This window comes from Miscanthus floridulus, unplaced genomic scaffold (genome assembly GCF_019320115.1).
Source record: "Miscanthus floridulus cultivar M001 unplaced genomic scaffold, ASM1932011v1 fs_303_1_2, whole genome shotgun sequence".
NCBI classification, from domain to species: Eukaryota; Viridiplantae; Streptophyta; class Magnoliopsida; order Poales; family Poaceae; genus Miscanthus; species Miscanthus floridulus.
This window is the reverse complement of record NW_027096547.1, coordinates 28,076-48,687: the sequence shown is the minus strand read 5'-3', so window position 1 is coordinate 48,687 and position 20,612 is coordinate 28,076. Positions and strand designations below refer to the sequence as shown.

The window sequence follows — 20,612 nt, the reverse complement described above, 5'->3', positions numbered from 1 at the left end:
GAGGCTCCGATACCAATTGAAAGGATCAAGATGCCCAAGAGGGGGTGAATTGGGCTAATTCTAAATTTCTTTGCAATAATTAAATCATACGGTTAGCCCAATTAACCCCTTGTGCCTACAAAGTGTTTCTAATTATTCTACCGTACAAAGAACTTGCAACCTATGTTCCAATCCTACTCTAGCATGGCAATTCTAAGAAAGTAAATGACAAGAATTGAATTGCTCAAAGTAAATGCTCAAAGTAGAGAGAGGATGAAGAACGCGGCGATGTTTTTCCGAGGTATTGGAGAGTCGCTACTCCCCACTAGTCCTCGTTGGAGCAACCGCGCAAGGGTGTAGCTCCCTCTTGATCCGCGCAAGGATCAAGTGCTCTCTACGGGTAGATTCTTCGACACTCTGTCGCGGTGAATCACCCACAACCGCTCACAACTTGAGTTGGGTCATCCACAAGCTCTCTGGATGATCACCAAGCTCCTAATCACCACCAAGCTGTCTAGGTGATGGCGATCACCAAGAGTAACAAGCATAAACTCTCACTTGACCACAACAAGCCTAATGAGAAGGGTGGATGCACACTTTGCTACTCTTGATCTCACTAATGAGAGCTCTCTTTGGGATTCTCAAATCTCAATCACCTCACTAGGACCTTGCTCTTCTTAGCACTCTCTAAGGTGTTTCTTAGCTGTTGTAATGAGCAAAAGTACCCCCACACACGAGTAGAGGTGGTATTTATAACATGGGCTGAAAAACAAACCGTTATGTGCCTCTGCGGGGTGACCGGACACTCCGGTCATGTTGACCGAACGCACCAGTCAGTACACCCCGAACTCCAGTGTTTACAGTGTGACCAGACGCGTCTGATCACGATTTTGCCTCTCTGGAACCTTACTGGAGTCGACCGGACGTAGGCTCTCAGCGTTCAATCACTTCACCTCTCAACATCCGGTCGCACCAGACGTTTTCACCTTGGTCAAATGAACTGACCGGACTCTACGCCAGCGTCCGATCAACCCGGAACCAGCGTCCGGTCAGTATTTGACTCTCCATTCACTTCCAACTCTCGATCATATGTGAATGAAGTTTGCTCCATTGGATCTAAGGGCTGTTTTGGAGCTACCTAGTGCTAGTTTTAACAAGTGTGCACCACACCTAACTCACTAGACTCACTTAGGTCAAGCTACCCGTCCATACCTCCCTTAATAGTACGGCCAAAGGAAAAACAAAGTCCTAAACTACTCTAAGTGTCTCTCCAACTCCAATCGACACTTAGAACTAGTCCATCCTTAACCTTGTCGTCCATCCTTTGAAAACTGAAACGATTTCCATCGTAGGGGCATGACCACCTTGATTGCCCAATTGATCTCCATTACCATGACCTAACTAAATTGCCTCTGCAAAACACACGTTAGTCATAGTAATCTTGTATTGTCATTAATCATCGAAACCCAACTAGGGGCCTAGATGCTTTCAATTAACATTGTTAACATTTCATGCAACATACAAAACATCATATATGCAACATATATTTGCTATAAATGAAACATGGAATGCATTTATGTCACAATGCTTATGCATGATGATCATGATCAAGGTTTTATTAAGTTCGTAACACCTAGGGTGTTACAGTGTTGTATCTCTCCTCCTCCCACCTTCTGCTGCATCATCTCTCCCGAAACCGACAGGGCATCCATACGAACGAGGGATGGGTGATGGGCGCGGGACGAGGGAGTTGCGTGCGTCGGGCGCAAGCGAGGGAGCTCCGTACAAACGGACGCTGCCTTCGGAGTGGGATGGGCGCTGGATGGAGTGTGCTCTGTGCGTCATGGTTTGGGAGCAAGGGCGCATGCGCGTGGTGACGTGGGCGCGGAGGACGGGCGCTCTCCTGTTGCGCGGGTGCAGCCTACATGAGGGTGTGCGGCGGGTGCGGCGAACGGGAGCTGCGTCCGGACGCAGACCTAGTGCCGGACGTCCAGGCGCTAGGCTTACCGTTACATTAATGTTAAAAGGAAGCCATCACGCTGTTTAAAACTTTTCACATTAATTAAAAAAAATCTATACCATTAGATTTATGATGATCTAATGGTTTAGGATTATTAAATCAAAGAGTATATACCTAATATAACTAATAGATAGAAAATCAACAGTAGTAAATTAAGAAAAAGTAGCAATTTGTTTTTTTTCTTAATGCAATAGATTAAGAAAAAAAGTTATTCGAGAAAAAAATGAAAAAAAAGTAGCAATATGATCTCCATATGTTGGGAAAAAAGAACCTGAATAGAATTTTATTGTATTACTCAATAATAATGCAGAATTCAGTTAGTGTTACAAAGGCATTTATATCATCAAAACACTTGGGTTCTAACGTCACTCCTTTTTTTCGCTACGCTCTACGCCTCACAATCTCAGGCCTCCTTTGCAATGCGAAAAGTTTCCTGAATCCTGCGTTTTTCATGTAAAATTGAAGTATTAAACTGATTTCTATAAAATCCCTACATGATTCCTGTGAAAAATCTGGTGTTCAAAGGGGCACTCAGCCTATCCTCTCCACATAGCCCTGAGGTGGCTGTGTTGTTCTTTCCCATGTTTCTTGCCAGAAAGTTGGTGGAGGATTGATTCAGCTGCTGACGTTCACTTCGATAGAATTCTACAGCTCTGGATATGAAGTGCACGAAAGTTCGATTGATCTGTCAAGAAGTGTGGTACGCTGAGAATAGTTTTGTGACGTGTGAATAATGCATGCAGTTCAAGCTTTTAGTTATTATTAGTCAATTATCGGTACGTTGTGGTGTTGGTGACAACAGAAAATCATTTGTTGGATTGTTGCACTGCAAATTCCTGTGTGCCTCTTAAGCAGTGGTTGTATGAGTGCACTCTGGTGGTGGGGGGTGCAGGCCTCAGAGGTGTCTTGTCAGTTCCGGTATCGAGGCTTCTGCTCCAGTAGCAAGCTTGTTAGCGCCCTAAATTATAAAATATGTTTGTCCTAATGTGGCACAGCTCTACCACCTGGCGTCTTGCCTCAAGGCGGATGAGTTGGTGCGTATATATCTGTTTCCAACAATGGGATCCAAAAGCGTCAGGTTGGATCCAATCATCCGAAGCTAGTCTTCTCTAATTAGATTACAAGGTTTCTTGTGAGTATTTTCTATTAACACTCGGAGATGTGCATGTAAAATCCTTGCTAGCAAAAATTTCCAAATGCGCTTATCCAAATGGAAGTATGGAAATATGGAAGTTTCACAGGTGTTATGCTCTGCGGAGCCGAATGATAAAATGCTCATGACCTGAACTCCTGAAGCAAGCACAGTGTTTGATAGATTTTGTCTTTGAATCCCAGCAGTCTAGCATTAAAAAAAACAATCTACAATGTGTCTCACCATTACTAATTTACAATTTCAGAGTTTAGAGAAAATAAAGCCCAGCAGAGCAAAATACTAAAAGTTATCTCAACATGATCTGTAATGAAATCATAAAACTACCTTCCATGTAGGGCGGATATTGTAACATCATTAACACCAGATGACTCAACTACAGAGGACAATTCTTCAGTTCCCACTCTTACATGGAAATATGCTGGGTGCTTAGGTTCAAGCAGGGCCATACTATCACTAGATAGCATCGCTACCACTTCTGACATGGTGGGTCTATCGACCGCATTCTCTTGCACACATAACAACGCAATATTAATACATCTCATCATGTGTGATGTATGACACTCAGCACCTAATGAAGTGTCTACCAACCGAAGCCATAATCCATCTTTCCACAACTGCCATGCCTATAAGAGAATGATTAAAATACATAAAGGCTATTTTTAGATAAAGGATGCAAATTTCTAGCATCCACATAAACCAGGGATGCACAGAACTAACAATAAAAGTTAATTAACACATAGAAAAAAGAATATTACTAAAGCTTTTGTGCTCTCATAAAACAAGGGAATAGTGAACAACGTGGAGGAGTAATATTGGTGTAGATGGTGGTTAAAAACCAAGGCTAGCTTCAATACTTTACATATGGTATTCAAATATTCAAAAAAGAAACTCACATGTCCAAGAAGGTTGATGAACTCTCCATATTGATGGACACTTGAAGTCCTTTTTCCGCTGATGATTTCAAGAGTCAATACGCCAAAGCTATATACATCGGATTTGATTGAGAAGAGGCCCTCAGAAGCATATTCAGGAGCCATATAACCACTGAAACAAAGTATATAAAAAAACCCTCTGATGTCAAACTCTGTACATATTAGGTTTTTGGGCTAGGATGGATTGATCTGTAAGGATACTTACTATGTCCCAACTATCCTTTTTGTGTTTCCTTCAGTATCATTTAAGCCAAATATTTTTGCAAGCCCGAAATCTGAAATTTTAGGGTTCATTTCATGGTCTAAGAGTATGTTGCTTGCTTTAAGGTCTCTATGAATGACACGTAATCGAGAGTGCTTATGCAGGTACAAAATTCCTTGCGCTATCTCTTCTATTATGGCCAAACGTTTATTCCAATCTAGTAAAACTCTTTGTATTTCATCTGCAAATCAGTTAAGCATACACATATAAGATAAAAGCCTTTAGCTGTCAGCGCTGAACACAGCTTGTATTATGTACGGTATGTTTTAGAAGTACTACCAAAAATGTAGAAGTCCAAGCTCTTATTTGGCATATACTCGTAGATTAGTAACCTCTCGTCACCCTGAGAGCAACATCCCAAGAGCCTCACCAGATTTGTGTGTTGGAGCTTGGCTATGAGCTCGATTTCATTTTTGAACTCTCTGAACCCTTGCCCTGAATGTGAAGCTAGTCTCTTAACGGCTATCTCCAATCCATCGTGAAATTGGCCCTATAGAGAAGTTCAAAAGAGTTTTGTCAATGATATATCTTTGAGTTTAGCTATCTTGTGACAATTGATTAACCTTCCGACGAAGGCAATACACAAAAGTACATTTATTTGCATAACGTTTAAAGGCCTGTATGGAACTAGAAATTTGGTAGTTTAATAAGAGAAAGTATTAGGGAAAACCTCCCTTTCATTACAAACATGGCCTAAGACTAGTCTCTACTTGGTTTGTTTTCTATATGTTTTGGGTTCTCAATGCATATGTTTTTTTTCTTCTATCTTACCTTATATACTGGACCAAATCCTCCTTGCCCAAGTTTATTTTCTTCTGAGAAGTTATTTGTAGCCTCCAAGACTTGCAAAAAGTCATAAACCGTGAACTCAGAATTCCGTCCTGCCACCCAAACTAGTGCTTCATCTTCTTCCTTATCTTGTGAACTTCTACCTAGAATCAATGTTGGGTGTGATGCTTTCAGTCAAAGTTGATGATGCTATAGCGTTGTAACAAAATAGAATCTTGATGTCTTGAGACAGAAGTATTTTCAATGATACTTTTTGGTAGACTGCTGACCTTTTCTGCGCTTTTTGATGAATTTGAATGAAACAATGCTGCAAATAAACAATGCAAGTATAGGAGCAACCACGGCAGTGGCCAGAACTTTGCTCTTGCGTTTGGCATAATTATCCTTTTGCCGTCCTTCCATGATAATAAACAAAAAAAATCAATTGGTTAATTGATTAATTAGACAATTTGACCATTTGGGCATGCAATAAAGTTAGACCAAAGTTTTAATGGTTCAAATTCATTGTAGACCCAAGAAACCTAAAATAAGGGACTATCTTTGGACATAGGAGGTCCAAATAAATCTACACCCAATATTTGTGCAAAATAATCATTGTTTAGTAGGTAAAACATCCTAAGGTTAACAAGTTTGTCCAAAAATTATTGCATTGATAAATTATTTTTAATCTTTTTTAACTAGTGCATCAATCCTTTTTTTTACCTTTTTTTAACTAGGGCATACATAGGTAATTGAGATGAAGATAAGGGGCTCACTATAGATTAAGTTTTTATAATGGTAGAGATGGTCAATTTAGATATAGATTTAGAGAGCTAATTTAGACTGTTTTTAGATTGGTAGAGGTGAGGTAATTTTTATAAAAGTAATATATTTAATGGCTATTATTATGAGTGGTGATTAGAGACTTCCAAATTTATGGCTGGGTGTTTTTAGTTTTTGTGAGAATTTTTAAGATTTTTCTTTTTCTAGCGTGTCTTGTGAGATAAACAATAGCCCTATAGTTTAAGGAAACACTTGAAAAATCTTAAATGTCATGTAATTACCGCCTTAATAAGTGTCGTAAAAGGTCCAAAAAGAAAACCCAGCCTTATTAGTGCTTATGAAAGAACAAGGAGTGCATGGAGTGGTCATAAGTACTCCCTCTATCCCAGAATATAGCTACATTTATGTTTGTCCTAAGTCAAATATTTGTATCTTTGACCAACAATAACTCCAAAAATAGTTTATTTTAACACTTTTCCTATCCATCTGTCGACTGAAATCAGGCTCATCCTTTAGTCGACGTGCGGTCCTTCGTATCGGGTCCAGCTGTGGCTGTTTTCGCCTTGTCGGGTCCGTCCTCATTATCGGGTTCAGGATTGGAGAACACACCCGCTATCGCCCACCGCCCAGACAGGAGTCACAGGACACCGTACACAGACAGGAAGGGACTCGGTGTTTTTGGTGGAGCTCTTCGCGGCGGAGGGGGCGATTCCTCTGTCCATCTCCGTGCTCCTCTCCGTTTAGGCGCGTCGGAGCCTCTCCTCGCCGATTTTGGAGGCTCAGTCACGGCCGCCATTGGTAGAGGTCGTCAGGTACCCTGACTCGTGAATCCCTGTCTTGTTTTGGATTTATCTCAGGTGTTTCTACTGGATCTGGTTCTATAGTTGGTCGATTGGATTTCATGGTGTCTGGATGACCGGATGTATCTGTGGTTCGATTCCATGGAGGATGGAGTTGGCTTAGCTCAGTGAAACTTTGGGGCCGTGGTATCTAGGATTGCATGGCTTAGTTTAGTAGATCCGGTGTTGTCTCTCTAGGTTGCATGGGGGATTTGCCTTTTGTGGTGGGGGATTCGTCGGAATGGCGAAATGGTGAGTGGAGAATTATACGAACTGCCGATGTGCTTCTGTTCAGTCTGGTGGGCTGTGTTTGGGTAGTGTTGATGAGTCTGCTGCCGCTGATATGGGGATGCTGAGATGCTTGGGGATTTTGCAGCCTAGGGGAAGCAAAGCAAGCAGACAGGTAGGGAGGACGGAGGGAAGGATCTTGTAGTTTGTTTCTCTCTTTTCCATTTGGTTTGAATTACCTAATGCAGTTGAATGGTTGTTCACATGTTGCTCCAGCATGTGCAGTTTTTCCTATAAATAGGAATAGGCCTATAATTAGTTCTATGGGAAGTTGGCACTTCGTGGTGTTAATATGCTTTTTAACACAATGTGATTGTGGATATGGTTCTCATGGGTGAATTGTCATGGATTTGTGATCCTCCACCGTTCTAGGGAAATCATATGTTTGAGATTCTTAAAATTACTATTTTCTGTGAGAATTCAGGATATGGCTTTCATGTCATGGCCTTGGAAGCTTCAATTAGAATTTCCCCTGTCCTTGTCAGTTTGCATGTGTTTCCATGCATTTCAGTTGGGTTGAGCCAGTTGTGCTATTTTCTAACAAACGTTGCTTGTGGCTATCATTAATAAGTTCTTAATTTATGCATTTTGGGTATTTTTGGAACCTTCACTTATCTATCAGTTTTAAGGACAGGGTTATATATTAGATCTACATGCCTGCTAGAGTTTTCAATTTTGTCTAGTCATGTCAAAATTCATGGACACTAAACTGAATATCCCATATTCATTATTTTGTGCTGGATATTTTGATTAGAAATTTTTTGGAAAATAGCACGTACCCACTTTGTAATAGAACATAGAATTTCACAAGAAACACGAGATGGACCTCATAAGGACAGTTTAGCGTCAATAAGAACCTAAGTACCCGATGCTCTTTGTTTGCACTATCATACTGAACTTCTATCTGGTTCTGTAACCTATGTATGCATTCTTTCTGAAACACACTATCCTACATTGTACAGCTCAACCCAAATTCACCAAATTAATAAACCTTCATCTTTAAATGTACTCTGTACATTCTGAATTTGTTTCCAATGCAAAACTGCAAAGCACTCACTCATCATCTTTGCTCCAAAATGAATACGTACAAGAATGGCAGTTGGGTTAGATGCTGTGACCGTTTGCATCCATTTGTCGTAGACCCGACCGGCTCTCTGTTCTTTTTTAAACTGAATGCAGAGCTTCACTTGTTCTTTTCTAAACAGGTATCAGTATTTTGTAGTCGTAGTATTATATACTTTCTTTTTCGAGCATTGCTAGATGGCATGTGACAATATGGTTTCTTATAGTCCTGAGCATTGCTAGATCGACAACTACACTTACTTGTGCTGCATTAGGAAAAAAGCACCTATTTATGGCTTTTTAGTCATGTGTCTTATCCGGATTATTAGAGGCTCTCCTCTTGAGGAGCTTTTTTTTATCTTTTGCTGATCTTGAGTGGATTTGAATTTTTTTCTGTCTAGTTATGTATCCAAATTCCAGTGACTTTAGGTAATATTGTTTTGGCCATTTTGAGTCACATTGACTGTTAACTATCTCTTCCTATGGTCCTGTTAACAATTACGTTAATTTTTGTAATCTGCTACATTATTTCGTTGTTGTTTCGACCTTGTCATTCCTTCCAGCCGCTTCTCTGGCTTATAGTGTCGCACCATGTTTACTTCCGGTTCTTGTTCTTAGCGTCTAATTATTCTCTCAACTGATCCTTCAACCTGCCCGCTTCTCCGGCCTCCTATCTCTTGTAATCTGTGATTGTGCTAGTTTTGGGAAAAACTTTTGTAAATTGTCCTTCTATAGAAAATAATTGTCTTTTGTAATATGTGATTGTGCTAGTATTGAGAAAAGATTTTGTAAATTGTCCTTCCATAGAAAATTCTTTTCTCTTGTAATCTGTGATTTGTCTTGGTTATGGGAAATTTTTTTGTAAATTGTCCTTCCATAGAAAAAAAATTTATCTCTTGTAATGGTGTATTTGTGCTTGTGCTTGCGTAGAATAAAAATTGTGTCTTTATTATGTGATTTTATTATTGCCAAAAGCTATCATCCCTATATCCGTTGAAATTATGTGATTTGTCAAAATTTGGATCTGATTTATGTGCCACCAAGCTGGCTAAGTGAGCTCTGGGTCAGCGTTCTTGCATTTCAGCATGTTGATTATCTTTGCAGTAAGAATGAAAACCTGAATACACTTGTTTATTGAAGCTGGCTTTGCTATTATGGTGGATTTTAATATTTCCTCCCATCACAAATATAAGTTCATCCATAACTTGTCCTTGCATTGAGCTTTCAAGACATTTCATTATTATGATGAATCAGCTTGCACAGTTTTAGTAACTCATTTAAGCGGCTACGATATTTGAATGTTATTACCTCAGTAGAGCTAGTCCTCTGTATTTGTTGTCTGACAGTTTGGCTTGTGAAATTGCAGTCACCAATAATGTAAATTGCAAGTATCGAACATTGCAATTCTCATATTTGTGTTTTGTAATTTTTTAAGACCATATTCCTTGCTCTGCAGGATCAACTTGGAAGTGTTGCTCTCCTTTCAGGATTCTTATTCATCATGCTGGGATTTGGTCTCTGTACTAGAGGGTAACTTCTTTTTGTCTCTATATAGGAGGATATAGTCTTTATATTTTGAAGTTTACGTGAAGTCTCTGTCTAATTGAATCTGTCAGGACAATGAGCCACTCATGAGAGTGCTCTCCAAGCTAATCAATCTCGATAGCCCGGACCTGGTTTTATTTGTTGGAGAAGCATTGGTTGGTAATGACGCCGTGGATCAACTCACTAAATTTAATCAGGTATAGTAACTTGCATTTCAAGGAGAGATGAATAGTACCACATAATGTTTTTTTATCATGTTTGTTATACAAATATATGTTCCTGTTTCACTGTTCCTGTTTCAGTCAAAGTTCTTGCCTCTTTGGTGTGACTCGACTCGACTTCCTTGCGTTGCAAAACTAAAAAGAACAAAATCTCAATTTGTATTCTTTCTGCACTGGTTACATGATCTTCGTATGACAACAGAGGCGTTGATAATCTTAAACATTTCATTTTTGTGTGTGTGTTCTGTTCTTCTTTTGTTCTTCTAGTGAAATGATACATAGCTCTCCTATGGGTTAGATAAAAAAATGTACTACCCTTTGTCCTTTTGTGTGCCTCATGCTTTTGATTACTGGGGGATAAATATACTTGCTAATTCCATGGTGCTGTGTAACACAGGGCACAGCATGGAAAAGGTTCTTGTACCACGTTGGCCCAGGATTTATGGTCTGTTTGGCCTACCTTGATCCCGGAAACTGTACGCTATGCACCATTTCTTCCTCTGTCTCTGTTCTCTATATCGCACAGTATTGATGCTTGTTAAATCTGAACAGTGGGAACAGATTTGCAAGCTGGTGCAGATCACAGATATGAGGTACACTTTCAGATCTTTGTTAAATCACGCCATATTCACCCTTGCAAGCAACATTTCTTGCATAATGCAAACCAAAACTAACTACTTTGCTCCTTTTTGTCATTTTTTTAATTTGCTCATTTATAGCTCCTCTGGGTGACCTTGATTGGCCTCATCTTCGCGTTAATTATTCAGTCACTGTCTGCTAATCTTGGAGTAGTGACAGGTATTTTATAGAGAACTAGTATATAGGAATTGATGGCTGTTCACTGACTCAGGGCGGCATCTTGCCGAGCTATGCAAGACGGAATATCTAGCATGGGTGAGAATCTGTCTATGGTTGCTAGCAGAGTTAGCTGTGATTGCTGCAGATATCCCAGAAGGTTAAGATCATTTCTTGATAATCTTGCATAAAAAAATATTGTTAAACTGCTATGTTTGATTTTCGGCTGATCGTGTATTATATTAATGAACATATATGGATACAATAAAAGAGGATTCAGTGTTGTTGTAGACTAATTCTTAATGCCAAAGCTAAACTGACTGATTTGTTCTTCTTGCTAATTTCCAATTCATTTGGTCCACTGTTTATTACTGTAAAACTAAGGAATGAAAATTAATCAACAATTGTTTTTGCCAATATATAGAACTCAATTGGTTTTCACATTCATTTGACTGTTTGCTTCTTACAAATGTTACCATTTTTCAGTTATTGAACAGCTTTTGCTTTCAACCTCTTGTTCCACATACCTTTGTGGGTGGGGGTTCACATCACTGGCTCAAGCACACTTCTCCTCCTTGGAATGCAAAAATATGGGGTAATCATTTTACTGCCAGACTATTCATATCAAAAATGTTTTTACTGACATTCTCACAAACTCTTGTGTACTCTGTATTCTCTAAAGTTGTGTTTGGTTTGAGGAGTTGGCCTAGATGAAATGATCCATCATGAGAATTTATGTGGGATGACTCGGTCCTTCACGTTTATACTATAAGTGCTTATGAGGAAGAAGTAGTGATGGATCAACACATCCAATTCCTCAGACCAAACAAGAAATTTAGGAGTCCTATCATGTACCATCCCACATTAGCATGATGCTAGTTCATTCTTAGTCTTATATGGAATCTGATCCTGTAGGGGCTGCCGGCTGCACACTCTTCCTCGTAGTGGCATTAGCTCACTAGCTCGGACTAGTGGAGTCAGAGAAGAAAATGATCCTATGCAGATACGGGCTGTTTGGATGCTGCCTCCCAGGCAGCTCCGGCGCCAGGCAGCGTTCCCAGGCGTCCGATTTTGATCGCCTGGGGCTGAGATCAGTTGCCTGGCAAGCACGTCCAGGCGAGGGCGGCATCCAAACAGCCCCATAATGCTGGAGCTGGACTGATGGCATTTTGTACATCCAGGGTTGAACTCTGAACTGGGCAGGTTGCAGACTTGCAGTTCAGGGGGAGCTCTGACTTTGACATGCATGTTCTGGTAATCTGGTTGCATCTTGGTTTATTTGTGTTGAGTTCCATGCAGTTAAATTCTTTTTTGCCTTGGCGAGAAGAATGTCGTTGGTTCTGATAGTGCTCTCTAGGCATCAGTGCTATTTACTTGTTAACCAAAGTTCTCGTTTTGGCCACTCATCACATGAACTGAATTGTACTACCAAAACTGGTGTGATGCTATCTGATCTATCAAACTAGTTCACACATTGTGGGAATCTAGAATAGGAAAATCTAAATTGACTTATTAATTGAATGATGGCTTTGCTTAATTGGTTTATTGGTCAAGTATGCCGAGCTGAACTGGAAATTTAGCTTCTTTGTATGCTCATTTCATCTTTACTAGGCTTTAGCTGTTGCTTCTATTTATTGACCAGTACATGTGTACATGTTTTTGACTAATGACTACTAACTGCTTGTATGGCTACAGACTTGTTCAAGGATATCAAAGATTTTGCCTCCCAACATGCATTTGCATCCTGTGATAATTTTTAGTCAACCGTAGATAATTGCATAGAAAATAGTACACTTTAATTGTACTTTCAGCAGACTCCTCGTTTATGAGCTGGATTTTGTATAAATATACCAATACTTTTACTTATATACATATATAGTAAAATTGCAGTAACAACACATAGTATTTGCACTATTTGGAAAGTGCAATTTTCATATTCTTGTTTTGTAATTTTGAATATTCTATTCGTTGTGCATTTTGCAGCAGCAGCAGAATAGAAATGGTACTATATTAATTTTGATTTGTGGTATGGCCCAAGAATATTCAGTGTATGCTTGTATGTATGTTTATTGGGCCGATTGTTTCATTTTGGGCCAAATGAGCTGCAAATCTCCATTGCGGGTATCGGATCATGTGCCCATTAAGGCTTGGCGGGCCCGGTAGTTGCCTGGGTTGATTTTCGGGTTCGCGGACCCGTTTTCCTTGCATGACGAAGAAAAACAACAGAGACGAGCCATTGGATGCAGATCCAAGGGCTGTGGACGTCGACTGAAAAAAGGTGTATATTTCAGTCGACTGGGATATAACAAGTCCCTTTCTTCTAATATATCGCGGCAAATTAAAGCTTTTGCCGTCCTTTTTAAAAGTTTCATAAATGTCAGGTGCCTGAAAATTTGAGTAACATCAGGCGATTTATTCTCTTGTGATTTGCTTATAATTTGTTAATTGTTTTTTATGTTACAATATATTAATATTGTCCTTGTCTAACTATGGGAAAAAATTGTAAATTGTTATTAATTGTCTTTACATCAACAAATATTAGATTTTATCAAGTTTGTCGTTTAGTCTATTGGGTTATTCTTGGATGTGAAAATTGCACATTATGCTTACAGGAAATCGCAACGAACTAAAGCTAGAATTTTAACATAAAATATATGCAATAATCATCGTCTGAAAGCACTACTAGAGAAATCAATTTGCGCAGCGTGGCCAAAATGGGCTCCATGGCAGGCACCTCTTTTGCCCACCACGGTTAACCGGTGGCCGGCCAGTGAGGCCGGCCACCGAGGCGCCCGCTGCGGGAAAAGGGTTTACCGCGGCGGGCCACCTACTTGCCCGCCGTAGGAAATCGTTATTTACCGTGGCGGGCGCCTTAAGTAAATCGATTTACCGCAGCGGGCATCGTTTAAGGCCCGCCACGGAAAATTGGAGGCCCAATAGGCCCAAAGCGAGGCCCACTATTTCTGTTGTCATAATATACACAGACTAGGGTTTCACTCGCACCCCCCAGCAGCCGCGCCTCCCTCTCTCATCTCACTCTTTGCGCCGCGACTCCCTCCCCTCCCGACTCCCTCTCTCTCTCTGCCTCCCCACTCTCTGCGTCGCGAGGCTCTCATCTCATTCTCCCTCCGCGTCTCCCTCCCCGCTCTATTGCGTCGAGAGGAGAGCGCGGCGCGAGTGAAAAGATGGAGCAGAGGGGGGAAGAGACGGAGGAGACACTGGGCGATGGCGCACGCGTGGGGGCAAGGCGAGATGGGAGGATGGCAAGTGCGGGAGGAGAAACGGAAGAGCGTGGGGAGGAGACGGTGAACGCGGGACGATGGCATGCGGGTTGACGGCGGGGGATAGGGTTCGGATCCGGCGGGGCCAGCGAGCGGAGGACGCGATCCGAGGTAGGGAGTCATCAGGTACACATCATACTCAAGATCCAGCGGCGGCGACTTGATCCTCCACGGATCGTGGGACGGCAATGACGAGCTCGTCCTGAGGGATCTGGAGGTGGCGGCGCGCGGTGACGGATGGAGCCGGTGGTGACGGCGTCCCGAGGCGGATCCGGCGGGCGAGGATGGTTCGGCGCGGCGGCCTCCCTCCACCACGGCGGATCGATCTCCACCACGGTGGGAAGCCCGGATCCATCGCCGGTGGGCTCGCCAGTGGGCTCGAGAACGGGCTCGCCGGCGGGCTCTTGGTTTTTTTTAAATGATTAACCGCAGCGGGCATCCTAACGTGCCCGCCGTGGTAAAAGTATATTTACCGCGGCGGGCACGTTACACCGCCCGCCGCGGTAAATCGGTTAACCGCGGCGGGCAAGGCCGCCCGCCGCGGTTAAGCCACGATTTACCGTGGCCTCTAGGCCGCGGCGGACGGCTTTGCCCGCCGCGGAAAACCGAAAACGCTCGCCTCTAGTAAAGTTTGTGTAGTAGGAAGGAAGCCAAAATTTAGGCACCTGAATTCTAGCAATTCCCTTAGTTTATATATATAAATACCCTATAATGTATGCCGATTACGATTATGATCAATTTCCCATTGACAAAGATGAATTGTACAAGGAGGGGATCTTCCAACAGCCTAATGGCAAACTATTTTTCAGTTGATAAGCATCTATCGTTCCTTCAACCTTTGGTCTGATGGCCTGTCAGCGTTGGTGTGTGCTCATCCCCTGCATCACCGCCCACTGCCTGCGAAGTCCAAACTAAGCGCTCACCATGCCCAGCACGTCTCACATCCGTGCCAATTTTCAAGCTGGCAATACGGAAAGCCCATGGGTATTCGGGCCGTATTGTCCGACGAAGTTTTTTAAAAAAAAAAAATCTGTCAGGCAAGAGATTAGTAGAAAGGACTGCCACGCTTCGACGATCTTCTTCTCTTTAGAAAAGAATACGGCGCCCTGTTTCCCTTGATGAAAGCAGAGATAGAAATGGGCCCTCATCACGATTCGGCTTGTCCCCCGCGAACACACTGTAAAAGGAAAAAAAGTTTAGCCCCTCAATTTTTGCGAAAGTCTGTTTTTCCTCTCTGAACTCTAAAATCGGGTAAACTATCTCCCTAAACTTTTAAACCCGTCGTTTTACCTTGTTTGACCAGTTATAAACAATTTTCAAAAGCGGTTTTGTCCTTTTCTTTTTTATTTATTTTGATTGAATCTTTAAAAAATTATAGTAAATGACAAAAATAATAATAAAATGGAAAATTCAATTTTATCGGACTCCATATGAGTAGATCTACGCAATGAACATATAATATGGTATGCTTTAGTATAATTTTTTTGCTGTAGCTTTAGATCTATGTTTTCTATAATTAATTCACAACATCTATGGTTCAATTGTGGTGAAATTTTACGGTGGGCTAATTTATTGTATGTTTAAACTATAGTAAAAATTTATACTCATTGGATCATGTATAACTTAGTTGTAGATTTATTAGCATACACCTAAATAAATCTACAACTATGTTATACATGATTCAATGAGTATGAAGTTTTTGCTATAGTTCAAGCATACAATAGTTAACCAAGCACAAAAAATTTACCATATTTGGACCGTAGAAATTGTAGCTATGAATTAATTACAAGAAAACATAGATCTAAAGCTACAACAAAAAAAATTGTACTAAAGCATATCATATTATATGTTCACTATGTAGATCTACTCATGTGGAGTCCAACAAAATTAGATTTTCTATTTTATGATTTTTCTATGATTTACTATGATTTTTCAAAGATTTAGTTAAAATAAATAAAAAAAGAAAAAGACAAAATCGCCTAGGAAACCGCTTATAACTGTGGCCCGGGAGGTAAAACGAACGGTTTTAAAAGTTCAGATAGGTGGTTTATCCGGTTTAGAGTGTAGGGAGGAAAAGTAGACTTACGTAAAGTTGAGGGAGAAAATGTTGACTTTTTTCCCACCATAAAACATTGTTCCTATGAACTAGGCTTTGGCCTACTGAAAGCCCATCAAAGGCCCAATCCATGGATTCATATAAATATAAAAGGAACTGCCGGGGCAGATCCAGTGGTTGCATAGATATGGCATGTATCCCCTAGGCCCAATCCAATAAGAGTACTACTACTTTGTAAATAAGAATAAAAGGAAAAAGAAATCCTCAAGCCACGCTAGTATCCAAACAGTTTTTGTTCATAAAAAGCAGTTCATAAAGAGTAGGCGCCAATAGAAATTGAAGTCTGTAGGCGCTTGTAGAAATCAAAGTGTGAGCTCATGGTTAGATCCGCTAGTGTAGTATCACACTCAATTTTATGGATAAAATAAGATGCATAAATCTTATGTGCATATAGAGATTAGTCGCACACATAAGCTAATAAATTACAAAGTACCATCACAGTGTTTATTACATCGCGAACAATAATTCATTACAATAATATCAAGTCTATCATGAAAGCGGAAGAACTAGATAACTACTCTCCACGAGAGCCTCAAACTCCACAGGGACGTCGGCCGATAAAGCACAAGTCTAGTAATCCTGAAGGTTGTCCTCATAACCATTGCCATCTATTATCCATCCGGGATTTTTATCTAAATAATGAAAATAAACAAGCATAAGTACATCTCGTACTTAACAAGAATAGTATGGTTTTATGAAGCTCAGGAGGCTAACACTGGTTTACTACGGTTAACATTTTAATAAATCAAAGGTTTTAGCACTATATTAGCATTTAGATGTGCTCAAGCCCCAGTTAAACCACATGATAATAAGAGCATGAGTAATAGTCATCATTAATAACATCATCATCAAGTGAGCAACTATTCTGTCAGTTTTTCGGGCCACTCGTGTCCATGAGCACGGCTAATATACCAGTTTTAATACTCTGTAGAGTTTGTACACCCTCCACCGTAAACCATGATTTACCCTTCGCCTGAGGTAACTAGTCTCTTAACCCCTTCCTAGGGAGGGTCGGCAGGGTTCACTATGAAGCATTTCAAAGGTTTCTTTAACAATTAGTAGCCGCTAGGTTTCCCTAGCAAGGGGAATATGAGAGTCCTCCTCCTTCCGAATGGCACATTCCACGTAGGCTATACACATAGAGACAGAGGCCGCACTATACTCAGCTCGGTAGGCCCCATTTGTGCCCTTTCGGGTAACTACTAACAAGCTAGAAAAGGGTCATGCTACTGAGCTAAAGCCAGAGCCATGTGGCACCCCACGGTTGTACTGTATGTTCCCAGCTTTTGTTAATAGATAAGTCCTTTAGGGAGGGCCAAGAGCATATTGTACAAAAGCCAATTGCTCTCTCGCCCTATCGTCCAGTTGCTAAGAGCAAGTTTTTAACCATTCGTTCCATAGAACCATTAATCATTATTCAGATCATGTATAGTTAATTTGAGTGCTAGCAGCTACCCATATGCAGGTATAAACCCATCGGTAATCAAGGTACAAGGTAACAATAACTAGGAGATCCTTACGGGTATCAAATTAGACACATGCACATGACTAAATAATGAAATGGTGAATAGGCTACGGAGATCACATGCTATACTTGCCTTGCTCAAAGTTTCCCTACTAGTCTTGGTCGTTAAAGTAGTACTCTTGATCACCCGCGAATTGCTCACCGTCTATACTCGATGATCACATCAACATACAAGCATCCACAAGCAATCATGCATAGAAAACAAAGACCACAGATTAGAACAATATACCAACAGTGATAAAACAAAGATAAAAAGGTTTATAAACAAATCTACATCTCGCTAAGAACACACAGACACGAAGATCACGAAAATCAGAGCTAAAACGTGAAAGTTATGAGTTAAACAAGATTTCCTATAGTAGTTTAATAGATTAAATCTAACCATGAAATTTAAAAGTGGAAAACATGATTAACAGTACCATAAACAAGTAGATTACATAACTACGAACCTAACACAACTTGAACGGATCTAAAACGAATAAGTTATGATGAAAATATGACCGGGTGGCAATTCTATAAATAACGCGAACTTAAATGAATTAAAATAAATAAAAATTTGGGTTTTTGAATCAGGCCACGGACTGCGGTCGTAAATAGTGGAAAGTTGAGGGGCTCCTTAACAAATTTGCCATGCGAAGGGGGTATGGATGAATCTAGTCCATTGTATCCGATCTGGACGGACTAGATTAGAATAGAGAGAGAGGGAGATCACCCGGCCAGAATAGGAGCGACTGAAAGCATAAAGAATAGTAAAAGCAATGCAGGGACGTTCTCTATCGAGTGGAGAAACTCGGCAGTGGCTTGGAGATGGTGGAAACGTCGAGGCCCGAGCTCGGCGGCGCAAGCTAGGGTTGCGGAGGCTACGAGCTCGACTCTAGGCAATGGACCGAGTAGATTTGAAAGGAGAGTGCGAGGGTGGGCGACTGCTTAAGTAGAGCGCCTAGGCACACGTGTGGGAGGCTAATGGCACGGAGAAGCTCGGGCGTGGGACGATGGGATAAGGCCATCATCCGCCTGATTTCAGCGTGGGAGGTTGGGGACGGTGCTGATGCGTGGGACCTAGTGGTCAGCGGCTGAGTAGGAGAGGGGAGCGGCAATGGGTATGATGGGGAGTTACTGGTGAAAGCTCTAGTTGGGTTTTGGTGAATTGATGAAACCCTAAGTGCTAACCTAGTTTATCAAGTGATAATGAGATAGGTAGCACATTCCAAGTGGTGAAGCAAATGAAGATCATGACATGATGATGGTGATGCCATGGTTGATGATCAAGTGCTTGGACTTGAAAAGAAGAAAGAGAAAACAAAAGGCTCAAGGCAAAGTATAAATAGTAGGAGCTATTTTGTTTTGGTGATCAAGACACTTAGAGAGTGTGATCACATTTAGGTTCGATAGCCATACTATTAAGAGGGGTGAAACTCATATTGGAATGCGGTTATCAAAGTGCCACTAGATGCTCTAACTCATTGGCATATGCATTAGGGATCTAGTGGAGTGCTAACACCCTTGAAAATGTTTGTGAAAATATGCTAACACATGTGCACAAGGTGATACACTTGGTGGTTGGCATATTTGAGCAAGGGTTAGGAACTTCAATGGCGCCCTAGACAGAAAAGACAGAGGTCACTGTAAGTGACCAGACGCTGGTGTCGGTTGGACCGGCGCGTCCGGTCAGTGGCAGCAGAGGGCGCACACGCGTCGGTCTCTGACTAGATGCTGGGTCACTCAATGACCAGACGCTGACCAGGTGCATCTGGTCCTGCTGATGTGGCAGTGGACAGAGGGAGTCATCAAGTGACCGGACGCTGGGTTGTGTCCGATCGAGCATGATCGGACATGTTCGGTCGTGAAAAGTAGTCTCTCGATGCTTACTGGAAACGACCGGACGCTGGGGTTTAGCGTTCGGTCACTTTGAGCTGCTATGTCCGGTTGTCTCTTGATCATTGAGATTGGGCGATCAACATTTGAAGAGAGGGGACATGTATCACGCATCGTGGGACCGGACGCTGAGGTCCAGCATCCGGTCAATATGACCGGAGCGTCCGATCACCCCGTGTTGTGCCCAGTGAAGGGGTACAACGGCTCTATTTATGGGGGCTTATATTTAAGCCCCATGGCCGGCTCAGGCCTCACCCTCTTGGCCATTTTGTATTGACATAGCAACCTTGTGAGCTTAGCCAAAGCCCTCCTACTCATCTCCATCATTGATTCATCATCTTTGTGAGATTGGGAGAGAATCCAAGTGCATTGCTTGAGTGTTTGCATCTAGAGGCACTTGGTGTTTGTGTTTTGCTGTGAGATTCGCTTGTTACTCTTGGTGGTTGCCACCACCTAGACTACTTGGAGCAACGAGGATCATTGAGCGGAGGGTGGTGATTGTCTCTGGCTCCTATCATGTTGATTGTGAGGGAGTCTTGACCTTTCCCCGATTGAGAGCCAAAAGGTGCTCTAGTGAATTACTCGTGGCTTGTGTGATCCTTATCTTGTGTTGGTTGTGTGGCACCCTATTGAGGGTTTGGCGTGTGATGCCAATTAGCGCGTGAACCTCCAAGTGAGTGAATCGCCACAACAAGTAGTAGCCTTGCCAGCAAGCAAGTGAACCTCGGTAAAAAATCATTGTGTTCATCATTTGATTCTGAGGTGATTGGTATTCATTCTTGTGATTGTTTGGCTCCTTCCTCGACATGGTGGTATAAACATCTTGCTCACTCTCTTTACATTACCACAAACTAGTTGTCAAGCTCTTTAGTGTAGCTAGTTGTGAGAGCTTGTTAGTTTGGTTAGTGTGGCTCTTTAGTTAGCTTTTGAGAGCACACTAACTTAGTGTAGTGTTATAGCTATTATGTGGATAGAAACTATATAAACTAGAATTGTGGTAGGTGGCTTGCTGTTTTAGTAGGCTAGTGCAAACACTTGATTCGCCTCATAATTGTCTAACCGGTTTGTTAAGTGTTGTTGTAGATTTTTTTAATAGGCTATTCACCCCCTCTAGCCATTAGGACCTTTCAACTAGGCCGGCCCAATTAGGTGATCCAGTAGCAGGGAG

General features: G+C 41.6%; 2 protein-coding genes across 2 annotated transcripts; one reads left to right on the top strand and one right to left on the bottom strand.

The window, feature by feature from the left end:
- Positions 1-3,472: 3,472 nt before the first annotated feature.
- On the bottom strand, positions 3,473-5,537 carry LOC136531206 (G-type lectin S-receptor-like serine/threonine-protein kinase RKS1). The gene is made up of 6 exons (XM_066523894.1): positions 5,405-5,537; positions 5,118-5,278; positions 4,626-4,836; positions 4,290-4,527; positions 4,046-4,196; positions 3,473-3,775 (listed from the first exon to the last, which is right to left on the bottom strand). Exons 1-6 carry the CDS (start codon positions 5,535-5,537, stop codon positions 3,473-3,475), a joined length of 1,197 nt encoding a protein of 398 aa, XP_066379991.1.
- Positions 5,538-6,977: 1,440 nt separating this feature from the next.
- On the top strand, positions 6,978-11,592 carry LOC136531205 (metal transporter Nramp1-like). The gene is made up of 9 exons (XM_066523893.1): positions 6,978-6,988; positions 9,543-9,606; positions 9,703-9,828; positions 10,250-10,328; positions 10,405-10,445; positions 10,572-10,650; positions 10,703-10,807; positions 11,145-11,242; positions 11,563-11,592. Exons 1-9 carry the CDS (start codon positions 6,978-6,980, stop codon positions 11,590-11,592), a joined length of 633 nt encoding a protein of 210 aa, XP_066379990.1.
- The last annotated feature ends 9,020 nt before the right edge of the window (positions 11,593-20,612 follow it).